Source organism: Bufo gargarizans, chromosome 4, assembly GCF_014858855.1.
Source record: "Bufo gargarizans isolate SCDJY-AF-19 chromosome 4, ASM1485885v1, whole genome shotgun sequence".
NCBI classification, from domain to species: Eukaryota; Metazoa; Chordata; class Amphibia; order Anura; family Bufonidae; genus Bufo; species Bufo gargarizans.
Genome location: NC_058083.1, coordinates 435,993,016 through 436,020,952, shown reverse-complemented (window position 1 = coordinate 436,020,952; position 27,937 = coordinate 435,993,016). Strand labels below are relative to the sequence as shown.

The following is a 27,937-nucleotide window of genomic DNA, read 5'->3' as shown; positions in this document are numbered from 1 at the left end:
CCCCCATGGATCAGCTGTTTGAGAAGTCACTGGTGCTCCAGTGAGTGCTGCTGCCTTCTCGCAGCTTACCACGCAGAGCGCCATACATTGTATAGTGGCTGTGCTTGGTATCATGCTGAGGATAGGTCATCAATATCAACAACCTGGAGAACCCCTTTAAAGGGTGAGGACCAGGGGGGGGGGGGGGCACTTAGACAACACCCTTAGGAGTAACCCCAAGCCAAATCTGTTCAAGTGACAATGGATCTACATCTGCTTTGTAACTGTATGTGTGTGTGTGTGTGTGTGTGGCTGCTCACATGTAGCTTCTACGTCAGAGAGAAGAGGCACATAATTTAGGAGCAGAGACAGACAAGTACGAATTATCCACTGCTAACTCTGGGTCTTCATATCTAAGGGCAATGGGTCCCTTGACCCCTGTTTGGCACTCCAGAAAAGAGTATATGAGTTAGAGAGGTGGTATCCATCATGCTATACCATCAGGGAGGCATCTGCTTAGCTCCAAATTTACTCTGCAGCAGGACATGACCCTAACATACAACCATTAAAAACTATCATCAGCATAAAGAAGAACAAGGAGTCCTGGAAGTGATGATGTGGCCCCCACAGAGCCCTGATCTCATCGAGTCTGTCTGGAATTACATAAGGTAACAGAAGGATTTGAGCAAGCCTACATCCAGAAAAGATCTGTGGTTAGTTTTCCAAGATATTAGGAACAACCTCCCTGCAGAGGAGTGCAAGTGTACCTAGAAGAACTGATGCTGTTTTGAAGGCAAGGGTTGGTCACACCAAATACTGATTGGATGTAGATTTCTCTTTTGTTCACTCACTTAGCATTTTGCTAATTGATAAAAATAAACCATTAACAGTTCTTACGCTTTTCCACTCCTGCCTAAAACTTTAATACAGGACTATGTCATACATCATAGTAGACTGGTTTTTACATAAAATAATGAAAAAATGACCTACCATAAAGTGTTGAATACAAACACCCATCATCTATTATACATATGCATGTGATCATCTACTGTGGACTAAACATGTATATTTTATCTTCTCCGAGACAGCACCAGAGATGCAACGATCAGAAGACATCATATTAATTAAGCTCGGAGTTCTTATCTCTAGGATCTATGCTCATTAATTAAAGCTTAGTCCCAAGGCTCTGATGGATGTCTGGATTCTATTAGCCATTTGATTAACTTCATTACTATTTTGCATGCACTTTCTGCATACAAATATAGTATTCAATCACACTGTTTTTTATATATATATATATATATATATATATATATATATAAATTAAAAAAAGAGTACAAATATATCATCGTCAGGCTGTTTTATTATAGACGCATAATTAAATTGTTTGCTAGTAAATGATACACAAAATGGTTAAGTAAATACAAATCTTCTGAGGTCATTTGTAATGTATGATCCAAGTAGAATACAATTGCATTGATATCAAATTAAACACTTCTACAATGCAACATTCATATTATGCATGGAGTGAAAACCACTAATGAGACTAATTATCATCTTTAATTATCAGCTTTGTGTGGGATTATAATAAGCCTGCATCATCCCTATATGAACAGTTGCAATGAGGATTTATTTATTTATTTAGTGATTTTACTATCCTTTCCTTACAGAAGGTGATTTGTACATTGTCAATGAAAGGATATCTATAATTGTTTGGAGATTACTGGATACTATATAATGAGTCAGTAAATCCCATCATATCACTGGGATAGGTCATCCCTATCTGATAAGTAGGGGGTCTAAGAGGAGTGGTTCCCTCTCAGTTTGAGCCTCCACAATGGCGCTCTCAGCCTCCCGCTGTGCAATGTGTCCTATATAATGTGTTCCATGCATGTTCAAAGATTTGGGGAATTTAGATGGCTTATGCATAGGCAGTTTACAGGGTTGTTAAAGAGTCATGTACTTTCACACAATTACATTTTATTTAGGGCTCATGCACACGACCGTATGTTTTGCGGTCTGCAAAAAACGGATGACATCTGTGTGACATCTGGGTTACATCCGTATTTTAGGCGGATCCATTGTAACAATGCCTGTCCTGTCCTTGTCCGCAAAACAGACAAGAATAGGACATATTTTTGCGGAATAAACAGTCATTTCTGTTTTATTTTTGCAGCCCCATTGAAATGAATGGTTCTGCATACGGGCAGCAAACAAATAAAAATTGTCAAAAAAATACGTTGTGTGTGCATGAGCCCTTAATAGAGAATAGTGTAATTAGCAAATTTCTAAACCACTTCATTTAAAACATATGCCTGAATAAAAAATAAAAATAAAGTCAGTCTCACTTCCACTGACTTTATAGTCCACTGCCTGTTGTCAGGCAAGCTCTGTCCCTGGTAACAGAGACTCGGAAGACGGCTCACAGGAAATGAGGGCATGTCAGAGCTAGCTGAGCTCCTGAGCCTGATAAAACAACTGCTTCTACACAGACTCTGAACATCACAGGAGCCTCCTGCCTTTCTGTCATTTTGATTTATCCCCCCTTATCCAGCTTTCTGAGCTCACTAGAAGAAAACAAACATAGTGGGAAGTAAGGGAAGTGAAGTCACTGCATACAGTACTGGCAGAGGGGAGACACCCACTGCTTCTGAGAGAAATGTGTTTAGCTGTGCAGGTGAAACAGGTAATACTAATATGACTGAAATAAACTTTAGAGAAATCCACAGTTATGATTATAAAAAGAAGCACAGTTATTGTGTGGGGGAATACAATTAATATTGGCCCTGCCATAAATCACACTACAGCAAGGAGCATTGTGACACAGGCATTGTTGGTACACGAATATGAATAAGAACTAAATGGAGTGTAAAATTTTGGTCATCCATAAGGGCTATTAGAATACTACCATGTGATGGGCTCAGTGCTTGTGGAAAGAAAACGGCATTATAACCTGATGCGGATGGAGAATTTGTATCCTGTTGAATCACTGTTAGAGAAAATACCTTAAATGGATTTTCTGTGTTATAAATACTGATGAGCCGTCATCAATATCAGATTAATGGGGTCTAACACCTGGCACCCCCACCAATCAGCTGTTCACAGCAACCGCCAATGGTCAGAACTAACACAGAGAACAAAGCCGGAAGTACCGCATCTGTGTAGTGCCCACACAATGTAAAACAGCTTAGCTCCTATTCACTTGAATGGGGAGATTTTTGGTAACAGCTGAGTAGTGGAGGTGCTAGATGTTAGACATGGTGATGCAGAAAACCTCTTTAAACCCCATCTACTCCTTTTTAGGCCACACTGAAACGGACGTATTTTACATCTAGGTGCTATCCGTGTTCACAAGGGACTGCACACTGACCCCGTTAAAGTCAAAGTCAATGGTTCAACCAACATGTCCACTTTTCAGCATGGACCATGGCATGCATTATTCTTGTCTATGACCCAGACTCATTTGAATGCATGTTTGTGCAAAAAAAAAAAAGATGTCCACAAAGATGTCTATTATCTGCACACATAAATCAGAAGGGCTTCTGAATCAGACCTAGCCCTCCTCAACCTTTTTAATCCCCTTCCTTCTATTCTTCGCTGCCCGCTTGTGCACGTGTCCTCTCTTTGTGTTCTCCTTCACTTGGCTTGTACTACATTGGCTCCTTACAACTATTCTTCCACTTTCCTGATAATGAGTATACGCTGACCTATGTGCATGGCTCGTTTTTCTTGCACTATTGAAATGTTACACAATAGAGCCTCATTTTTTCCAGCGACCTGGTAATTCTTACTGGCATTGTTCTCTTACCATTGGATGTGATATATTTTATTAATTAGGGCTGCTTTCCCTTTCTGTATTAATGCTATGCGCATGTGATCCTATTTTCACGCAGATGTAAAAAAAAAAAAAAAAAAAAAAAACGACGAGCAGAGATTGCTGAGGTTGATTTTCCACTTACTTGATCAAGCCAGCACGGTGGAAAATATAAAGCTCCTGAGGCAAAGTGCATGTACTCAGAGGCACGGCTCTCACAAAGCTCTGAAGCAGGGGGAATTCAGGGGTGAGGTGAGGAACGGTGATGATGCAGAACTCTTTATCCTTGAACAATAAAACACAAACACATTACTGGAATCCATGCATATCATACAACTGGGAATAAATACTAATTAATTAAAATGTTTTACGCATCAGAGATCACAGTATTAGGCTGGAATTACTTCATGCACTAGAGAGGGAGCAGGCTGGCAGAGGGACCTTATAAATAAGCAATACCATAGCATTACATGAGCGACAATATTTTAGCTACATTAATACTGCTGTATCTCTAATTCTAGTGATTGTTTTTCTCATTTACTGCTCTTGTCATGTGGAAATAATTTATTCCTGCATAACTTTTATGTATTCTAAGTATTTGTTTTGGCGCAGAAGTATACATAGGACTGTCACACTTAAGCTGGCCATACACATGCAAGAGCGTTGGCCGACCCATCTTTCCTGATTCCCCTATGTACACACACTTTCGGGTGAGAGTCTATGTGTTGTCAATTGGGAGAGATGAGAAAGCCGCTCCCAGGAGGACAAAAGAATCAGGCAAAAATATTCAGCTTTCCCGATCCTTCTCAGATGATGGTAGGAGCACTCCGATACAATACACTGTAAGGCCTCTTTCACACGGGCGTGTAAGCCCCGTTGCCATATTGCGGACCGCAATACATGGGTGCCGTTCCGTGGGCATTCCGCATCATGGATGCAGACCCATTCACTTCAATGGGTCCGCAAATCCGGAGATGTGGAATGGTGCGGAACGGAACCCTACGGAAACACTACAGAGTGCTTCCGTGGGGTTTCGTCCCATACTTTCGTTCCACAAAAAGATAGAACATGTCCTATCTTTTTGCGGAACGGAAGGATCGCGGACCCATTCAAGTGAATGGGTCCGCGATTCGCTGCGGCGGCCCCACGGACTGTGCTCGTGCATTGCGGCCCGCATTTTGCAGGCCACATGCACAACCACGGGGCACACACGCCCGTGTGAAAGAGGCCTAAGCCAAACTCGCTGTTCTCAGTGGGTTCTGCAGACAGTAAACTAATGTGCATGGGGGCCTTAACCTTAAAGAGGTTGTCTCATCTCAGACAATAGGGGCATATCGCTAGGATATGCCCCCATTGTCTTATAGGTGTGGGTTCCACCGCTGAGACCCGCACCTATATCAGGCATGGAGCCCCGCAAAGTGGAGGCTGGAGGACTCCGGTGTGGCCACCACCAAGCCCTCTCCCCATAGAAGTGAATGGGAGCGCACCGCGCTTGTGCAGCCACTGCTCTGATTCACTTCTATGGGCCTCACAAAATAGCCGAGCCAGCTCGGCTATTTTCGACAGCCCCATAGACAATGAATGGAGGGCAGCTGCGCATGCGCAGTGCACCCTCCACCACTTTCAGGGCTCCGTTCTTGATATAGGTGCGGGTCCCAGTGGTGGGACCCACACCTATCAGACAATGGGGGCATGTCCTAGTGATATCCCTCATTGTCTGAGATGAGACAACCCCTTACTAACTGCAGAATAAGCTACGGGGCACAAGCTTTAACTCAGAAGAGGTTCTCTACAGTAGTCCCTATTTGTCTACCTTAACAAGAATCTGATCACAGAGTTTCCCAATGCTGTCTTTGGGGAAACCTGGAAATAAGTGTTCAGTGTTACTGTAGCACTTCCAGAGGAAATTAAAAAGGATCTGTCACTAGGTTTCACAAAAAACACTACATACATTGTTAAATATATCTCTTAGACCTGATGGGGCCGGTATACCTACTTTGAAGATCCATGTCAGAATGGATTTTAAATCATTTTTGAAAGTTTTCATTATTTTATGAGTCCAGATTGAGAGAGTCCAAATGTATTCATGAGTTAAAGGGGTATTCCCATCTAAACATTTGTGGCGCATCACTAGGATATGCCACAAGCGAGGGACCTGCTCCTGTCTCGAAAGCGGTGTCTCTGAAGTGAAAGAGAGTGCACCATGTGTGCATGGCCTTCCTCCATTCACTGCTATAGGAGTTCTGACAAGTGTTTTCTTGGCTATTACTGTCTGTCTCAGCGGTGGTTGGAGAGGTGTCCACACTTGCGCGGTGTGCTCTCCATTCACTGCTACGAGACTTCTGAAAACAGCCAAGCAAGCATGCTCAGCTATTTTCTGAGGTCTCCTGACAGAGAATGGACAGTAAGCCTTACAAGCATGGCCACCTCTCACTTTTACCTCTATGAAATCGCTGAAGCAGCAATTGGTAATTTTCAGAACTTACCCGTGAATAAAGGGTGGCCATGCATGCACGTCTGCTCCCCCTTCACTTTAGTGGCCTCGTCTTTGAGATAGGAGTGGATCCCACTGGTAGGACCTGCACCTATCTGACATTTTTGGCATATCCTAGCAATAGGCCGCCAATGTTTAGATGAGAAAACCCCTTTAAAGTCATCCTCCGCCCATCATGTCTAATTGACAAGTGACAGCTTGTACTGAGCAATGTGAGACTTGGGCAGCAGGGGAGGAGGTTCACATAGAGGTGCTTGGCGATCAGGGTACATGGCGGGAGATTGAGATTAACTCATGTATACATTTTCACTAACTGCTCATTTTAATATCAGGAAAAAAGATTATACAGCCATTCTGGTATGGATCTTCAAAGTAAGAACACACCAGCCACACCAGGTCTAAAATATCTATTTATTAATGTTTGAACTATGTATTGTGAAATCTGGCGATGTATTCTGACCCAGGTCCTCCAGAGGGAGAGACTCTCTTTGTAACTGCTCTCCTCTCTGGCCAAGAGATGAGGTTCCCCCTCTGTTAACTCAGAATTAGCAGATAGAATATATGAAAAGCCACCATTTGTTTTTGCTTTCTATGAATGAAGTATTCTCTTTGTCGACAGGGTGCACTGGTCTGATAGAGTCAGACTTTGGTGGGACACAGCACCAACTGGTAACACCCAGTTGTTAAAGAAGCACTCCCACAAATATTTGCATTCTCTGGCCTGTAAGAAAGGTACATGATGTAAATTGTAATGAAGGTAGTTTTTTTTTTGACCAAGGCATGTATTTGTGTTATCCACTCATCAACTAACACGGCATCTTATGTGTAGACAGGAAGTCAGTTCCCTCATATGAACAAATAGAAAAACTGACTTCCTGTCCACAAGTAAGACACGTGCATCAGTTAGAGAGTCGGTCACATGACACAGGTGAAGATCAGTAGATAACTCACAATTACAGTCACCAGTTACAGTTAATTTCCTTCACTAGAATGGATATCAAGAACCTGTCTAATGGGCCAGTGAATAAACATTTTTGTGGGAGTGCTTCTTTAACTTATTCAACTTCTAGGAGGGGTAACAGAAAATTGGCACAACGCAAAGTGCTACAAAAAGATGCTCCAGAATGAGGCATATAGTAAAACAGGCAGTCGCCAACTCCTCATATAAATCAAAGACCACAGAGCACATGGACAGAAGTGATGTCTTCAGGCACCAAGTAGAAATCCTCACAAAAGGTTTCTATCTCTGTTACATGTAATGGAAATAAGTGAATAAAAAGAAAAATCACCTAAAGAGGTTCTTCAGAGCAGTGCATCTACAGAGTTTGTATTAAAAGATACAGACACCATCTGTCCAAGCACAGTCTACATCTAATAAAATGGCTAGCCTCAGGCCAAGTTCCCAGATAGCTGCTTTCCCAGCCATGTGATGAATCTCCAGAACATTCATTACCAGAACGTCAGTCCTAATTCTAGGTTTCCATATAGAGAAGTAGTGGTACCATGGGGACAATCTATTACCAATAAAAGGATCTTATCTGAGATCCCTAATAATAGTCTGGTTTTAAGGAATGATTGCCAATATCACATTTATTAATATTGGTTATTTATTGAGTATTATAATGGTTTCATTTCAATTGCTTGGAGAGTCTGCATGTCTCTTATCACAAGTACACTGGGCACTTATAATTATACCTGCTCATTATCCGTCCAAGTAAACAGTTACAATCTATTATATTACAGTATATATTACTATAGATCACGAACATCTGCCCAGAGGCATAGTTACAGCAAGTTTCCACAAAATGGATTATTTACAGATTGTAGCGTTAATTGACTAGGGTACATTTTTTTTTAAATTGTCAGCGATCATTGTTCACTACAGTAAATTTCATCAATCATGGTGCTGTAACAATTGTGGCATGATGGGTGAATGCTGAAGCCTCTGAGGAAGCGAAGGCGAAACCTGGGTCGAGCGGTGAAGGTTTTTTATTGAAGTGTGCGTTTTTATGACCATTTTGGAAGCACAATAATGTGTTTTAAGCAGTTATAGGTTTGTGGTGCTACACCATAGGCGGCCTGACATTCTACAAGCCGAGAGGAGCATACTCCAGAGGAAGGAGTTCTGTCTGAAGCTGGGAGGAGATGTAGTCCAAGATCAGCATGAAGTCAAGAGGCGTCAGAAGCGGAGTCTGGTGTGGAGGCTGCTGATATACCATTGCTTGATCGTGGATTTTGTAAGCAGAATTCTGCATTTGCAGCCATTATTCTCCAGACAATATTGCACTATTGGAGACTTTTTGTTTTCTTTGAGTGTAAATCAACATTGGAGGATTGTCAGAAGAAACATCTCCAGATGATTGCTCACACAGAAGAGTGAAGGGTGTTTGTTCCTGTCGTAGCGCGGATCAAGAGAATATATTGTCTGGTTTTGTGGGAGGACTTACCCTTGTTTGATCTAGCAGCGCTCATAATCAGAACTTAAAGAAGAACCTCATGTAAAAAAAATTATTCTCTGACCTGTTAGAAAAGTACATGATGTAAATGTAATCTTCTTACCAATGTCTGTATTTGTGAGTTATAACCTCCCTTCTGATACTCAGCTGTGCATCTTATGTGTGGACAGGAAGTCTGTTTATCTATGTATTCCTATGGGACCCTCAATGTCAGTTTCATAGGAATGACTAGAGAAGTAACTGACTTCCTGTCCTGTGTCAGCTGGAGATCAGAGAGTTGGTCACATGACACAGCTGAGGATCAGGAGGGAGGAGATAGCTTACAAATACAGCCATAAGATAAGAAGATTACATTCACTACAGATTACACCATGTACCTTTCTAGGAGGTCAGAAAATAAACATTTTTGTGGGGGTTATACTTTAAGTTAAGGAAATCACTTTTTTTTTTTTTAGCTCCTCCATCAATGATCCTCCTTCCTATCAGCTGAAGGATCGCGCTTGGGAATTAGCTAACATTTTCACTAAGGGTGGCTTAACATCACATTTTTGTAATACGTTTAACTTACACAAAAAAGGTATACCTTAATGGATGCCTCAGACTGATGCCATACTGTGGCATCCGTCACCATACTCTAATGTATACATTTTTGGGCAGGATGGTAAAGTGTAGTGTACCACGTTTTTCCATCCTGCAAAGTCCAGCAAAAAATTGTATACGTTAACATATACGTTTTTTCTTACAATCGAAATCTATGGGGACAGGTGCCACAGTATGGCATCAGTCAGAGGCATCCGTTAACCCTCAACTTTTTTTTTTGCGTACGTTAAACATATGACAAAAACGTGATGTGAACCCACCCTCACATACTTTTTTTGCCTCTGTTTGGTTACTATGGTAGTAGCACACCCTGCAGCACTACTACTAGCACATCTGAATGTGCTGCTAAACATGCAGGATTCACACAGGGCAAAATGGCACAGTTTTAGCATTAGTCAATGGGCTCCGGCGGTGAATGGCAGAATCCGGCTAGGCAGATCTGGAGAACTCTGGCAACCTGTTCCTCTGCCGATACAGTCTGCTGAATTGCCCTGCCGCCTGTCTGAAACTGGCCTTGGCACGTGTACTGTTTTGATCTGCTTAATACAGATTTTGATATAATTCAATTCAAGTAATTGACCCAGAGTTTTGCTCAGGGTCCATGTCATGAGTTTATGGCGCCCTCAGATAGACACTACATAATGGCGCTCTCAGATTCTACATAATGGCGCTCTCAGATAGATTCTACATAATGGCGCTCTCAGATACTACATAACGGCGCTTTCAGATAGATACTACATAATGGCGCTCTCAGATACTACATAATGGCACTCTCAGATAGATACTACATAATGGCGCTTTCAGATAGATACTACATAATGGCACTCTCAGATACTACATAATGGCACTCTCAGATACTACATAATGACACTCTCAGATAGATACTACATAATGGCGCTTTCGGATAGATACTACATAATGGCGCTCTCAGATAGATACTACATAATGGCGCTCACAGATAGATACTACATAATGGCACTCTCAGATACATACTACATAATGGCGCTCTCAGATAGATACTACATAATGGCGCTCACAGATAGATACTACATAATGGCACTCTCAGATACATACTACATAATGGCGCTCTCAGATATATACTACATAATGGCGCTCTTAGATAGATACTACATAATGGCGCTCTCAGATAGATACTACATAATGGCGCTCTCAGATAGATACTACATAATGGCGCTCTTAGATAGATACTACATAATGGCGCTCTCAGATAGATACTACATAATGACGCTCTCAGATAGATACTACATAATGGCGCTCTCAAATAGATACTACATAATGGCGCTCTCAGATAGATACTACATAATGGCGCTCTCAGATAGATACTACATAATGGCGCTCTCAGATAGATACCACATAATTACGCTCACAGATAGATACTACATAATGGCGCTCACAGATAGATACTACATAATGGCGCTCACAGATAGATACTACATAATGGCGCTCTCAGATACATACTACATAATGGCGCTCTCAGATAGATACTTCATAATGGCTCTCTCAGATAGATACTACATAATGGCGCTCTTAGATAGATACTACATAATGGCGCTCTTAGATAGATACTACATAATGGCTCTCTCAGATAGATACTACATAATGGCGCTCTCAGATAGATACTACATAATGGCGCTCTCAGATAGATACTACATAATGGCGCTCTCAGATAGATACTACATAATGGTGCTCTTAGATAGATACTACATAATGGCGCTTTCAGATAGATACTACATAATGGCGCTCTCAGATAGATACTACATAATGGCGCTCTCAGATAGATACTACATAATGGTGCTCTTAGATAGATACTACATAATGACTCTCTCAGATAGATACTACATAATGGCGCTCTCAGATAGATACTACATAATGGCGCTCTCAGATAGATACTACATAATGGCGCTCTCAGATAGATACTACATTAAACCAATGACAGATTCCCTTTTCAAGAGACTCTCCACTTTTTATAATCGTATAAAATGCCAGTTTTTATAAATTCCTCCCCAGATTTCCCTGTTTTTTTTAGTGATGACTTTTCGTTTCCTTACCTTACACATACCCATAAAATCACGTGTAAAGGAGGCCTTTGCATCTAGCTTGTAATAGTTCTACAACTCACTGACAAGCTACACCCAGGTCACCAGAAGTGTCCCTTGAAATTCATGGGCTCCAAAGCAAACTCTGCTTTCCAGACATTTTATCAAAAATAAACTGATGTGTTCATTTTAGTAATGATGGCGCTCTCAGATACTACATAACGGCGCTTTCAGATAGATACTACATAATGGCGCTCTCAGATACTACATAATGGCACTCTCAGATAGATACTACATAATGGCGCTTTCAGATAGATACTACATAATGGCACTCTCAGATACTACATAATGGCACTCTCAGATACTACATAATGACACTCTCAGATAGATACTACATAATGGCGCTTTCGGATAGATACTACATAATGGCGCTCTCAGATAGATACTACATAATGGCGCTCACAGATAGATACTACATAATGGCACTCTCAGATACATACTACATAATGGCGCTCTCAGATAGATACTACATAATGGCGCTCACAGATAGATACTACATAATGGCACTCTCAGATACATACTACATAATGGCGCTCTCAGATATATACTACATAATGGCGCTCTCAGATAGATACTACATAATGGCGCTCTCAGATAGATACTACATAATGGCGCTCTCAGATAGATACTACATAATGGCGCTCTCAGATAGATACTACATAATGGTGCTCTTAGATAGATACTACATAATGGCGCTTTCAGATAGATACTACATAATGGCGCTCTCAGATAGATACTACATAATGGCGCTCTCAGATAGATACTACATAATGGTGCTCTTAGATAGATACTACATAATGACACTCTCAGATAGATACTACATAATGGCGCTCTCAGATAGATACTACATAATGGCGCTCTCAGATAGATACTACATAATGGCGCTCTCAGATAGATACTACATTAAACCAATGACAGATTCCCTTTTCAAGAGACTCTCCACTTTTTATAATCGTATAAAATGCCAGTTTTTATAAATTCCTCCCCAGATTTCCCTGTTTTTTTTAGTGATGACTTTTCGTTTCCTTACCTTACACATACCCATAAAATCACGTGTAAAGGAGGCCTTTGCATCTAGCTTGTAATAGTTCTACAACTCACTGACAAGCTACACCCAGGTCACCAGAAGTGTCCCTTGAAATTCATGGGCTCCAAAGCAAACTCTGCTTTCCAGACATTTTATCAAAAATAAACTGATGTGTTCATTTTAGTAGTTTGGAATAACTGATTAAATATACTTACAGGAAACAGACCAAAGACGTGACTCAAAAAATCAATGGACCTGTTAAAAGAAAAAGACTGAATAAAAAGAGCTTAGTACAGGGTACAAAAAGTCAACACTTGGTACCCATTTGGGTATGAGCGTAGAAACATTAATTATTTAAATAAATAGTTACAGAAAATTCTGCTTCTAAGTCTCTATAGCTTAAAGGGGTTCTCCCGGCTCTCTTATATTGATGACCTAACCTCAGGATAGGTCATCAATATCAGATCAGCGGGGGTTCGACAACCGGCATTCCTGCCGATCAGCTGTATGAGGAGACGGCGCACAGTGTGCACGTTCTCTCTCTTTCCCTTCTCTCTTCCTGTTCACCGCTGCTTTGCCATAGACAGCAGCGAGCAGGAAAAGAGACAGGAGGCAGTAGCTGATCATATAGCTGATCAGAGGGGGTGCCGGAAAGCCGCCGATCTGATATTGATGATCTATCCTGAAGATAGGTCATCAATATAAGAGAGCCCGGAGAACCTCTTTAAGTTGGAAAACATTTATGACTATCTAGAAAAGTCTGGGATTACTTGAGGACAGGATACATTTACTGAATATATTTAATTAAATGGGTTGTCCAGATTCTAGATATTGATGACCTATGCTTAGGAGAGGTCATCAGTGGGGGTTGGTCTCCTGGCCCACTACCGATCAGGTGTTTGAAGAGGTTGTGGTGCTCCGGTGAGACCTGCGGCCCCCTTGCAGCATACCAAGCACAGCACTGTACATTGCATGGTGGCTGTGCTTTCTATTGCAGCCCGGATAAGGCTGAGCTGCACCATGTGAAGGATGAACGTGACGTCACTGGTCTAGGAAGAGGTTGTAGCGATCACCGGAGAACCATGGTCTCCCCACACACCTTATCTGTGGTGGTTTAGGGAGGCAGACCCCCACAAATCAGATATAGATGACCTATCTTGAGGGGAAGTCACCAATACTGTACTCCTGGAAAAACCCCTTTAAGTCCTAACTTTTAAACTTGTACACTTGCCTTGTTTCATGCTTTTCATCAATGCAAAACATCTGTATGCAGAAGGCAGTGACATCTCCTTTGTACACAGGGCGGAAGGGCTGCCTCGCTTCTTCTGTGCTTGGTGTCTCTGGGGTCTTGCAATTCACACCTCTGATGGCATCATCTGTACTAGAAGCTCTGCTCAGTGTGCCTTTCTGCTGCAATGACTGGCAAGGGAATGAGAAAGCTAATACACACAACATCTTGCATCAGCAGCCACTACAACAATTGTGCAGTCAAGTTCTAGGGTTGTACTTTCCAGGTATCCAATAAACTCAGTATAGAACTAAGGGTGCATGAGAAGAGACACATACTGGGGAAAACAATATGCAGTAATGTGGTAAAATGCTAAAGGTTTAAGAAATGGTTTAGGAAATTCTACTTTTACAGTGACAACTACCTCTATTTCACAACATTTAGCTGTCCACTACCTCGGAATGGGACTTGACCTGACTGTTAGTAGAACTGTTAAATGGTCACTTACAGGGATGAGTAAATCGATTCAAATAAATTGAGTCATCTTCAAGAGTTCTTTACCTCAGAGGGAAAGAAGAGCAGATCTGCCGTTTGATTGACATCTTGCCCGGCCCTGACTATTCCGCTGCTCCGAGTAGCAGTGCAGGAGCAGAGCCTGGAACTGGACTGTTCACGCAACCCGAAAGTGTAGCAGCCCATGCGCAGTTGCTGCTCTAGTAGAGTCTCTGTGATTGTGACGCTACTCGGAGCAGTGGCACAGGAGCGAGATTGGCAGGGCTGAATGGAGCGTCGGACTGGGGTGCCTAGGGTCAACCAGTAAAATTTATTCTGGGGCCCACTGTAGAGCTACATGCAAATACTACCTGTCCACATAGCGGCAGTCAGAAATAAGATGCACAAGATGATTGAGAAGTTTGGGCCCAGGGGAAAGACAATAGAGACAATACTGTTTGGCCTGCCTTTGTACCTAGAAGTCATCTTAGTCACCTGATGCCTCTATAATAATGACCTAGGTAGTTTGCTAAATAATCTGCCCAGTTTTTAAATGGATATAGGCTGTTTGAGATGCTTTCCTGGGAGCCCAACTTTGTCTGGGTGATTCACCTGTTGCCCGGTGGGCCAGTCTACGCACACTTTTTTGTCGGAATTATGCCCCTCTATGGCCATCCTATTGTGGCTCTGTTAAAAACAGACCCCTAACATGGACTTGCACATGAGTATGGCATGCACAGTTTTAAAGAAGTACTCCATTTTTGTTATTTATTTTACATGTATATTGCTGACTCACCATCAGTATTCTAGCAGGCTACTTTGTAACATCCTAACTTAGTTGCATCCACACATTTTTAGCCTTTTCATTATGGGAACCTGGTCATGTGATCTCAAATCTGATCTAATGTGTAAACAGGACTCAGTCTCTACCATGTGGCTACAGGATGACATCATCAACAATCAAATCCCTCCCGACGTCTCTCAGGCCACTCCTCTCCCTTTGTATATCCCTGTATTCTGTTGGCGATATAATGTTTCCCCAATCTAATGGAACAGGAGTGCAGATATTTAGTAGGTATGTGTGTACAGTGATTAGCTGCCTCCTGACTCACACTGCCTGTCTGTACTATCTGTGTGTACTGACTCTCCAGTGTTGTTCTATGAGAATTAGCTTCATACTCGTCTGTCTGCCTCCTGTATGTGAGAGCTGACAGGGCAGAGATAACAGGGCAAAGAGGGCAGACAGGCTCAAGCTGCATCACATAGGAAAACATGGAGACCCTGCAGTGGGGGCGGGGGGGACAGAAATACTGTGTTACTGATCTGTTATTTGCTTCCCTTATACAGAAGTTCACTGTGATGACACTCTGTCCCCTCTGACTCTACAATGCCAGGCATGATGGCAAATGTAGGGGAGGAAGATGGAATTAATATGGCTGCCAACCCACAAGTTGCACATCAAATAAAACAGGTATACACAAGGCATACACAGGAGCCTATATCTTATTCTTTAATAATGGCTTATCTTGCACTAGAGGTAGAAAAATAAATCCTGGAGTGCTTCTTTAATACTCAAACCGTATACACATTTATTCCTCTTATATCACACACAAAAGAATGGTATTTCTGTACTAAAGTCATGTACTATTTCCATGGGTTTCCTATAATAAAGCATTATTTCCACCAGTAACCCATACCTGGAATTCATTCTGTCCTTGGACAGTCTCTGTTGTATTGGTTTCAGAATTCAATGTTATTCCAGGCTCCTGGTTTAGATCAACCTGAAAAGGACAAAAATAAATATACGGACATGTGTGGCGGTCTGAAGTTCCATCTGCTGTTGGACGAGAGTTAGGAGATCCCAATATACATAAGATGGTCAACCGGATGAGCCATTGGGTTTAGGTGACATTTATCTACTGTATATGGCCAGCTTATTTCCTCTCTGTTGAAAACACACAATTTAGGCGTGCATGTGTATGGCGAGTCCCTTAGGATTAGCTGTCTCTTTCAGCCTACAGATATTGAAAGTGTATGACTACCCTAAAGGGAACCTATCTTCTTGGACCAGCCTTAATACCTACAATAATGTATCCATACTACTCAGCTCAGATGACTAATTTGTATCTGTACATTTACTCCGGTTTCCCCACTGTGTACCCGCAAATCAGTAGTGCCATGCAATGAGAAGACTAGTCCTGGAGTCCTCTCCATTTATGAGTGCGCGCTCAAGAGTCCTCTCTATGCCTCACTCTGCCGGTGGAACCCAGTGAGTATGGGGATAAATCTTACTGATGTGAACTCCGCGTTCATGCATTACTGCAGATAATAGGCCTGGACTGAGGTGACGGAGTGCCTTTAAGAGAGCTTACACAATTATCACATGAAAGAGCACAAACATAAGTAAATACTCCTCATCTCCCTATTTCATACACTCGGCAACATCTAACGAAGATGACAATAATGCAGCAGACACAGATTTCAAAACGAGACCTATTAATTAAAGTGTTATGTACCGTACCTTCTCATCTGTCTCCTGAACACTTATGACGTCTGACAGCTGGGATAATTTGGATCCTGACCTTTGACTTGTTTGTCTGCTTAGCATTATATCTCCTGGAAGACAGTCATAATGTTTACATCAAACGCCTAGAAGCAACTGGTAATGACTTAAGGCTAATTAATTAAAGACGTATTATACGATTACTTTCAGATATTCATTAGTGCGGCTGTTGTGTTTGAAAAGAGAAGAAGCTGAGATTCTGGAAGCCATCAAAAGATGCAGATTGCCCAGACTAAGTGCAATCTTGCCACTACAAACAAGGATAATGACATTTATCAAAGATATTAGGCCTGTGAGCTATTAGACTGCTCCCACAGTTCTTGTAGTAAATATAGATCAGAGTGCATTCATAGACTTGTGTATTTTTTGATGGCCTATAAAGGAGTTGTCTCATGAAAAATATTCTAAGTTTTTTCGAACTGTTACCTGCATCTGAATATTTTTGCAATAGCATGTATAGACACAAAGTTATTCAATAAAATCTGCATAGTGCCACACACGGTTTGCTTTTTTCCTTATTTCTCTGTCCACCGTTGAGGTGGTCGCACATGTTCCGCTCCACCTATTAGCATTGTGTTAGAAGCTGTGACAGTTAGGCCTCATGCACATGACCGTTTTTTTTAAGGTCCGCAAAAACGGGGTCCGTAGGTCCGTGATCCGTGACCATTTTTTCGTCCGTGGGTCTTCCTTGTTTTTTTGGAGGATCCACGGACATGAAAAATGTTAAAAAAATCTAAGTCAAGTTTGCCATTGAAATGATAGGAGAAAACGGACACGGATCACGGACACGGATCACGGACGCGGATGAAAATCTTGTGTGCATCCGTGATTTTTCACGGACCCATTGACTTGAATGGGTCCATGAACCGTTGGCCGTGAAAAAAAAATAGGACAGGTCGTATTTTTTTCACGGCCAGGAAACACGGATCACGGATGCGGAAAGGACATGCTCACTGAGCTGTGATAGGGAGGAAGCTGCAGCAGAAAAGACACACCCACTGAGCTGTGATAGGGAGGAAGCTGCAGCAGAAATGACATACCCACTGAGCTGTGATAGGGAGGAAGCTGCAGCAGAAAGGACACACCCACTGAGCTATGATAGGGAGGAAGCTGCAGCAGAAAGGACACACCCACCAAGCTGTGATAGGGGGGAAGCTGCAGCAGAAAGGACACACCCACTGAGCTGACAGCCAGAAGAACATTTAGAGTAATAGAATTCTAGAAGATTGACATGAGAAAAAGACTACCTGGTCCATCTAGTCTGCCCTTATATTATTTCTTAGGACAGACGTGTTTATCCCAGGTAAATTCACTTACTATACATTTCCCAACCACATCTGCTTGGAGTCTGTACCAAGCTTAAGACACAATAATATTTCCTGACATTGCTAACTTTAGATGGTGTCCGCTTATTCTTGTGCTTAGCTTCTTACTGAGAACACTTCCCTCCTGAACCTTCTTTAAACCTGTAACTTATTATGCATATTGCACTGGGGCTTTTTCTTATAGCGTGCGAGCACGACCACCGCTAATGGATTGCAGGGTGGTCGTAACCATGGAAACGAGCAGTGTGTAATGTAATGGAAAAATCAATCCAGCCAGCAAAGGAAGCAATATGGATAATCACAATACATTAGTAAGTGGCTTGTATTAACTTTTTCTACATAATAAATGCGATTTGCTGAAGTAACACAACCTCTTTAAGGCTATGCAGATTAAGGGGGTCATTTATTAAGACCAGCGTTTTACATTTTATATTTTTTTTATCATAGAAACACAGCAAATTACTTTAAAACTTTTGATAGTGATTCATGGGACAACCTCTATAAGTGTTCATTGCACTGCAAGGTAAATGAAGCATTACATGGCACCCACTGCAACCAATGGGGCATCAAAGTTTCATGCTGTAGATCCAACTTAAAGAAGTATAGTCATAGCGCACTAAATAAACAATATCATGAGTGATGAAGGCCTGTCACTTAAATGATTTGACTTCCTAAATTTTCATTTATCATGTATCCCATTTTTCTCAGCTGCAATAAATACACAGCATTACTGCAAAAAAAAAAAGAAAAATGCACTGTATGGTTAATAACAGAAGGCCAAAACATTAAAAATAGGATAAAAAGTTACCAAAACATAATAGTATACATATATATGTGATTGGAATATGGTATAGAGAGTATGAGTGATAACTAGGGATCAATGACACTTAAAGGGGTTTTCCTATAACAACACTTATCCCCGATCCATAAGATAGCGGATAAGGGTCTGATTACTGAGGGTTCAACCCCTGGGACTTCAGCTGATCACAAAAACGGATGTCCTGGTGTCCCTTATGATGCGTAACCACCGTTCCATTCACTTCTATCAAACGGACAGATATAGCTGAGCTCTGTACTCTACAGTCCCGGAGAACTGAAAGGAGCAGTGGTTACGCATGTGCACCACCACTCCAGTCTCCCATGGGATTCCAAGACCAATTTTTTTCGTGATCACTAGGAGATTTTAGTAGACCACAAGTGGTCTACTACTTGCTTGTGGGAAAATCGCTTTAAGAAAAAATCATCATTTACAAAAAAAAATAAAAAATGTTAATGTTGCACCATTGGTAGTTATCTAGTAGGAATAAGCTCCCACAGCAAGACTCCGTTTTCAAAATGTAAATGAGAAGTTAAAAAATGGGTTTCAGTCAGCGATACTCTTTTCCTTTGATTCTTCTTAAGAATATATCTATTACTAAAAGACACAGACGTAAGGGCAAAGCTATTGAAGTTCCCAATTAAAAGAAACATTTTCATGCATTCTGAAGCCCGTAGAAAGCAGACCTTTGAAAATTCCCATTACTCGTCAGAAAGATTTTTACTTGACGCTGCATTTTCTTGCTGCATCTGTCATAAAACATCGTGCTCGAAATAAAGGGTATTTGAAGTTCCTATTTTATGTCATGTTGATCCACGATACATTGTGTTCAGTCGGATCTACTTGCTCATATGTTGTTATGGACAATTCAATAAAAATGAATGTAAAAAAAAAAAAAAAAATTCTGTTGGATCTGAATATATGTTGCAATATTTGGTTTACTGCCTGTGTAAACCAATCTCAATATAGTCATTTGGAACAAAAAAAAGAGCAGCTGCTGTAGTTTCCACTACAGGAGGATATAAAGGCTGCCTCGTGTATTACACAGTGTAGACACATGCGGATCTACAGATGAGCTTATCAGTCCCCGTCCATGTTGAAGGCAGTAATAAAAGGACTGAGTGACACGCAAGCTGTCCTATTGTTCAATTTAACAAGAGCAGGACGCACATTTCAGGAATATGTCACTCGTGTCCTTTATCTCGCCAGCTTGCTGTGTACACAGTTGTCCTGTGTGTTTCTACAAAGGTAAACCCATATGAGATGACGGAAAGCAGTATGGGCACTCACAGCAGAATCCATCAGTTTCAGCCTGCGTTAAGCTGGATGGAAGTGTATGACAATGTGGAAAATAGCACTAATTAGAAAGGTTGCCTCAAAATAGCCCTTTTTTTACTACAAAGGCTGGAATGTATTCAGAGGTGTAGATATAGAGGATGCGGTGGTAACAGTATGCTCCCACTTAGTGCCTGAAGAAATCCGTAATCAATTTTATGCAGGCTTCGGTAAAGTGCAAAGTCTATGGAATCCCCTGGTTTACCCCTTAACACCCACAAGGAGGTATGAACTTTTTTACAGGGGTATTCCCAGGTCATGGTCCCCAGAATAGTAACGGATTGGCAGCGGTAGTGAAATGACACAGTCAGGAACGAGCCGAGGGTCATCACCTGGAGATCAATTAGACTTCGACAAGCCAGAGAATGAACCAGGAACGTAGTCAGGAGATAGCCATAAGTTGGAATCAGGAGTAGAAAAACAGGTACCGGACAGACAATCCAAAAGGCAAGGAAGGAGCGTAGTCAGGTGCAAGGCCAAGGTCAAGTCAAACGCAATACCAATACACACAAACAAGAGTCATGAAACTAGATATCTTAACCACTTCACATCCAGGCCATTTGCCCCCTTCCTGACCAGGCCTAATTTGAAAATCTGACATATCTCAATTTATGTGGTAATAACTTTGGAACGCTTTTACTTATCCAAGCCATTCAGAGATTGTTTTGTCGTGACACATTGTAACTTATGATAGTCATAAATTTGAGTCAATATATTTCACTTTTATTTATGAAAAAATCCCAAATTTATCAAAAACTTAGCAAAATTCACAATTTTAATTTTTTTTATATTTCTCTGCTTTTAATACAGAAAGTGATATCTCATAAAATATTTATTACTTAACATTCCCCATATGTCTACTTTATGTTGGCATCATTTTGGAAATGTCATTTTATTTTTTTAGGACTTTAGAAGGCTTAGAAATTTAGAAGCAATTCTTAATATTTTTAAGGAAATTGCCAAAACCCACTTTTTAAGGACCAGTTCAGGTCTGAAGTCACTTTGTGGGGCTTACATAGTGGATACCTCATTGTAGAAACTACACCCCTCAAGTTACCTAAAACTGATTTTACAAACTTTGTTAACCCTAGTCGTTCCACAAGAATTAAAGGAAAATGGAGATCAAATTTTAAAATGTCACATTGAGGGTTAACAGCCAAATGTCACATTGAGGGTTAACAGCCAAACAAAATTTTATATTTATTACCCAGATTCTGCGGTTTACAGAAACACCCCACATGTGGTCGTAAACTGCTGAATGGGCACACAGCAGGGCGCAGAAGAAAAGGAGCGCCACATGGTTTTTGAAAGGCAGAATTTGCTGAACTGGTTTTTAGATGCCATGTCCCATTTAAAGCCCCCCTGATGCACCCTTACAGTAGTAACTCCCAAAAAGTGACCCTATTTTGGAAACTAGGGGATAAGGTGCCAGTTTTATTGGTACTATTATCGGGTACATATGATTTTTTGATCATTCATTATAACACTTTATGGGGCAAGGTGACCAAAAAATTGGTTGTTTTAGCACAGTTTTTATTTATTTATTTTTACAGCGTTCACCTGAGGGGTTAGGTCATGTGACATTTTCAAAGAGCAGATAGTTACGGACGTGGCGATACCTAATATGTATACTTTTTCTTACTTATTTAAGTTTTACACAATAATAGCATTTTTGAAACATAAAATTATGTTTTAATGTGTCCATGTTCTAAGAGCTATAGTTTTTTTTTATTCTTTAAATGATTTGTTTATGTAGGGGCTAATTTTTTGCGGGATGAAGTGACGGGTTTATTGGTACCATTTTGTGGGACATACGCCTTTTTGATCACTTGGTGTTGTACTTTTTGTGATGTAAAGTGACAAAAATAGCTTTTTTTTTTACACAGTTTTTATTTTTTTATTTTTACGGTGTTCACCCGAGGGGTTCGGTCATGTGATATTTTTATAGAGCTGGTTGTTACAGATGCGGTGATACCTAATATGTATACTTTTTTTATTTTTATTTCACTTTAACACAATAAAAGCATTTTTTTAATAAAAAAAATGATGTTTTAGTGTCTCCATGTTCTGAGAGCTATAGTTTATTTTATTTTTTTGAGCGATTTTCCTATGTAGGGGCTCATTTTTTGCAGAATAAGGTGATGGTTTTATTGCTACTATTTTGTGGGACATAAGCCTTTTTGATCACTTCGTGTTGCACTTTTTGTGATGTAAGGTGACAAAAATTGCTTTTTTTTTTTTTACACAGTTTTTTTTTTTATAGTGCTTATCGGACTGGGTGGATCATCCGATATATTTATAGAGCCGACCGTCACGGACGTGGCAATACCAACTATGTTTTTTTTTATTTTTTTCTATTTAAAAAAAATAATGTATTCCTTACTTGGGGAACTTTTTTTTTTTACATGTGAAAGCTTTTTTTCATTTTTTTATTTTAACACTTTTTTTTTTTTTTACACTTTGTGTCCCCCATAAGGTCATACAAGACCTCTGGGGGACATTTAACTTCCCTTTTTTTTTTTTTCCCACTATTGATTTCTCCTGTAACTGGGGCTGACATAGTAGCTACAGTTACAGGGGAAATACACCCCCCCCCCTCCCCCCCCAGAGAGGCTGTACGGCGCAATACAATGCTGTACAGCCTCAGAGCAGGGCTGTTCGAGATCTGTGAAAGACCCGACAGCTACTGCACTTTCCGGCCGCGGCGGTCACATGACCACCGAGCCGGAACAGGAAGCGCATAGTGCTTCCTGCTCTGTATACACAGCGCTCGGTGAGCGTTGTGTACACAGCGATCTAGAAGGCAGGGACACCTGGGAACTGTCCCTGCCTTCTCTAAGGGTTGCCCTGCAATGTGCGGACGGGAGGTGGTTAATCACCAAGCCAGCTTCTCCCTAAATTAGGCTGAAAACCTGAAGTCATCTTTCAGTGCTTGCTGTCTTGATAACTTGACGCCACCATGCAACCAGAGCAGGAGAGGAGCAACTTGAACAGCAGGGCTGCAGCAGACATTGGAGTAGAATAAACAACAGAGGAAGAGGCATCTGGTGGCTGGCTGGAGACACACTAGCTGGAATCCAATGTTGGAACTGGGTGAGGACAGTATCACTGGAGCTTCCAGTTATACCTTTAAATGTACAGTACTGTGCAAAAGGTTTAGGCAGGTGTAGAAAAAAGTGAGAATGCTTTCAAAATTAGAAGTATTAATAGTTAAAATTTATTTTGGAGCAGGACAACGACTCCAAACATACAGCCAATGTCATTAAGAACTATCTTCAGCATAAAGAAGATCAAGAATTCCTGGAAGTGACGATATGGCTCCCACAGAGCCCTGATCTCAACATCATCAAGTCTGCCTGGGTTTACATGAAGAGACAGAAGGATTGGAGCAAGCCTACAGCCACAGAAGATCTGTGGTTAGTTCTTCAAAATGTTTAGAACAACCTCCCTACCAAGTTCCTCTAAAAACTGTGCAAGTATACCTAGGAGAACTGATGTTGTTTCAAACCCAAAGAGTGGTCACACCAAATATTGATTTGATTTACCTAGCATTTTGTTAATTGATAAAAATAAACTTTTAACATTCCTATTTTTGAAAGCGCTCTTACTTTGCAGCGTTTTTCGAACACCCAGGGCTATGGAGTCGGTAAGTCAAAGTTCTGACTCCAACTCCTGCATTTTAATACACTCAGACTCTAACTCCGACTCCTTCATAAATAACCAATAATTTAGTAATAGACAAATTTACGGCAGTAAAAAGGTAACAACAGGCTGTTTCTTACTTTCATGTAAGTAATCAGGCAACTTAGATGGAACTTAAACCATATTTACTGGAATACAATTTCTGAAATTCCTAAAATGTTCTACATTCCTAAGTAATTATGCAATGCACTGTGCATTTAATAACTGGAAAACACTTAATAATTATAAGAAATCTATGAATTTGTCCCAAGAAAAACTTAGAAAAGCTCTATAAGCATGTCCTGGAAATGCAAAGAATCATGTGCAAGTCTAAATGGGAGTAAAAGCGGCATGTAAGAAGTGTAGCTGCTATATTCAGTGCTGCCATGAAAGGGTTGTTGTCACAGTCTCGGTGTTGTTTGCCTTGACACGTTCTTCTGCTCTTCCTGGGGCCGCCATGCGTCCTGTTTGCATGGGGGTCCAGGCAGTAACTGGTGCGCTGGATACCTGGGTGTGGTTGCTTGTACTGTGTCCTGTATAGTGTGTAGAAAATTCAGGGGTTGGCAGCACTACTCATCCCACTCATTTGGGTACTGACCAGGAAATGGCTTACAAGCCAAATGGTGCGCGCAGATAGGGATCCTGGCTGGGGGTCCCAACTCATCCAGACAATTCAATAATCCGCAGCACTCGCCGGTAAATAATGAAAATAGTGGTGATTTATTCACTCAAGCAGCCAGTATACAGCGACGTTTCGACCTCAGTTGGTCTTTATCAAGCAGTGAGTGACCATATCCCAGTGTGCCTTAAATAGTGTGTATGGGTGGATACAATAATGGATGTATATAGCTCCGCCCCCCGGTTCCCCCCCACCGTGATAGTTGTCTAGGAATAAACATCTTTTCACAGGTGCCTGTAGCCTGTCTCCATTATGGTAAGAATTATACTTACTTGGTCCCTGCAGCTCCGATCATACGCACTGGATTCCATGTGTCTATCTCTCGGCCCAGGACTTGTTTATTTTTTCCCGGTATGATCATCTACTCCACTGCAGCCAATGACTGGTGTCCACAAGAGACACATCACCCCTAAAGCCAGTCATTGGCTGCATCGTAGCAGATGATCATGCCCATGCAGGGGATGAAGTAAACAAACTGCATACCAGAAGATGGACATATGGGAGCCGGCACAAAGGACCGGCAGGGAGTAGGTAAGTATGATTCCTTCAATAGCAGAGGCAGGCTGTGGTTACTTATTCCCAGACAAAACCTTTAATGCTGTCCTTCCCCAGGTATGACTAGTGGTGAACTTCCTTTGCTGGTCTTTAGTGGAGGAACTAACTACTGAGCATGTGCAGCACAGTTTCAGGCATTGGAACAACATGAAGATACCTAGTATAAGGAACAGGAGAAAAATAGGAGAGGCAAGAAGTATTTTCTATTACCACTAGAACCAGGGCCGGCCTTAGGTGTTCAGGCGCCCTGTGCGAGCTAACCTTGTGGCGCGCCCCCCCCCCCCCCCCAAAAATAAAAAAAAATAAAATGCTTGTTGCTGGCATCATGGCATAGGCTGGCTGACTATCCAACCAAGTAGTTACCAGCCCTCACACCCCAAAGGCCGGTGTAATGTTATACTTCCCTAGTTCGTGAGATTTCCCTACCCTCGTCACTTCCGGTCGCACCGGACATGACGTGAGGAGGTGTGCAGCATCGCGCAGGCGCACAACGACAGGTTAGGGAAATTTCACAGCAGCGCATGCGCCCGGAGCCTCGCCGGCGGTTAGGGTAGGGAAAAACTATGGGCCAATGCGCAGTGATCGGATGGATGTTTTCAGCTGAACACCGGCCGACACTGCGCATGCACCGGGAGCCTCACCAGCGGTTAGGGAAGGGAAAAATTTACGTACGGGCCAGTGCTTTTTCCCTACCCTAACCGCTGGTGAGGCTCCCAGCGCATGTCGGCCGGTGTCCAGCTGAGAAAATTAGTTTCCAATGTAGTATTAATAACTAAACAATTAAATAATAAACATATTGCATTGTCTACTTACCACCAGGACAATAAGATGATCTGGACTCTGGCTGCAGTCTGGCTCTGGGGACTCCATTGTCACTCTCATTATTCCCCCCCCATTACTCTCATTATTCTCCCCCCATCACTCTCATTATTTTCCCCCCCATCACTCTCATTATTCTCCCCCCCCATCACTCTCATTATTCTCCCCCCCCATCACTCTCATTATTCTCCCCCCCCATCACTCTCATTATTCTCCCCCCCCCCTCACTCTCATTATTCTCCCACCCCCCTCACTCTCATTATTCCCCCCCCCCATCACTCTCATTATTCTCCCCCCATCACTCTCATTATTTCTCCCCCCCCCATCAACTCTTCATTATTTCATACCCCCCCCACACTCTCATTATTTCTCCCCCCCCATCACTCTCATAGTTCCCCCCCCCCTCCTTCCTTATTTTCTCTCCCCCCCATCACTCTCATTATTCTCCCACCACCCATCACTCTCATTATGTTCTCCCCCCCATCCCTCTCATTATTTCTCCCCCCCCCCATCACTCTCATTATTTCTCCCCCCCCCATCACTTCATTATTTCTCACCCCCCATCACTCTCATTATTTCTCCCCCCCCCCCATCACTCTCATTATTTCTCCCACCCCCCATCACTCTCATTATTTCTCCCCCCCCCCCATCAACTCTCATTGTTTCTCCCCCCCCCCCATCACTCTCATTATTTCTCCCCCCCCATCACTCTCATTATTTCTCCCCCCCCCCATCACTCTCATTATTTCTCCCCCCCCCCCCCCCCATCACTCTCATTTCCACCTCTAGTGTAGCGTGGCCGAGCTCTGTTCGATCCGCGGTACAGGAGCATTTGTTTCCTGTACCCGGCCGGACTGACAGGAAGTGCACACTAAGTGAGCACTTCCTGTCAGTCCGGCCGGGTACAGGAAACAAAAGCTCCTGTACCGCGGATCGAACAGAGCTCGGCCACGCTACACTAACAGCACACAGCAGGCGCAGGCAGGCTCAGCCACTCAGGCGGCGCAGAATGAGGGGCGCCGCCAGCCGCCAGCCGCCCGCCGCCCGAAGTTTTTTTTTTTTAAACCGCAACGTGCGCCCCCTGCTGAATACAGGGGAGGGGGAGATGGAGGGGGCGGGGGCCCGCCCGCCCCGTGGGAAAACATAAGTGCCGCCTCGCCTGCCCATATTACATTGCGGGCTGTCGGCCGCCCGGCGCCCCTGTTGCTATGGCGCCCTGTGCGGCCGCACAGCCCGCACACCCCAAAGGCCGGCCCTGACTAGAACACCCTGCTTATTACTGTTTATAGTATAAGGAACAGGAGAGAACACAGAAGAGGTGAGAACTAATTTTCTATCACCACTAGAACATCCTGCTTATCACTTTTTCTTTTTAGTATAAGCGACAGGAGACATGAGAACTGATTATCTATCACTGCTAGAACACCTTGCTTACCACAGATTATAGTATAAGGGGGGGGGGGGACGACGACGACACAGGAGAGGTGAGAACTAACTTTCTATCACCACTAGAACATCCTGCTTATCACTGTTTATAGTATAAGGAACAGGAGAGAACACAGGACAGGTGAGAACTAATTTTCAATAAAACAACTAGAACACCCTGCATATCACTTTTTCTTTTTAGTATAAGCGACAGGAGACGTGAGGACTGATTATCTATCACTGCTAGAACACCCTGCTTACCACAGATTATAGTATGGGGGGGGGGGGGGAGAACACAGGAGAGGTGAGAACTGTTTTTTTTTTATCACCACCAGAACACCCAGCTTATCATTATTCATAAAATAGTGACAGGAGAGAACACACATGAAGTGAGAACTGACTCTCTATCACCACTAGAACACACAGCTTATCACTGTTTTTGATAAATAAGGGACTAAGATTGATTATGATATATGATTTTCATTTTTAAACTTTTCTAAATGTATATGAAAGTTAATAAATGAATTACAC

General features: G+C 42.1%; 1 protein-coding gene across 1 annotated transcript in view; it reads right to left on the bottom strand.

The window, feature by feature from the left end:
* Window positions 1-27,937, bottom strand: part of CFAP61 (cilia and flagella associated protein 61) — a 291,524-nt gene that overhangs the window by 211,922 nt on the left and 51,665 nt on the right. The window contains exons 9-13 of the mRNA XM_044291895.1: window positions 16,729-16,823; window positions 15,905-15,988; window positions 13,719-13,906; window positions 12,703-12,742; window positions 3,939-4,078 (exon numbers count right to left, since the gene is read on the bottom strand). Of these exons, the coding sequence (XP_044147830.1) occupies window positions 3,939-4,078; window positions 12,703-12,742; window positions 13,719-13,906; window positions 15,905-15,988; window positions 16,729-16,823 (547 nt within the window). The remainder of the gene's footprint in view (window positions 1-3,938; window positions 4,079-12,702; window positions 12,743-13,718; window positions 13,907-15,904; window positions 15,989-16,728; window positions 16,824-27,937) is intronic.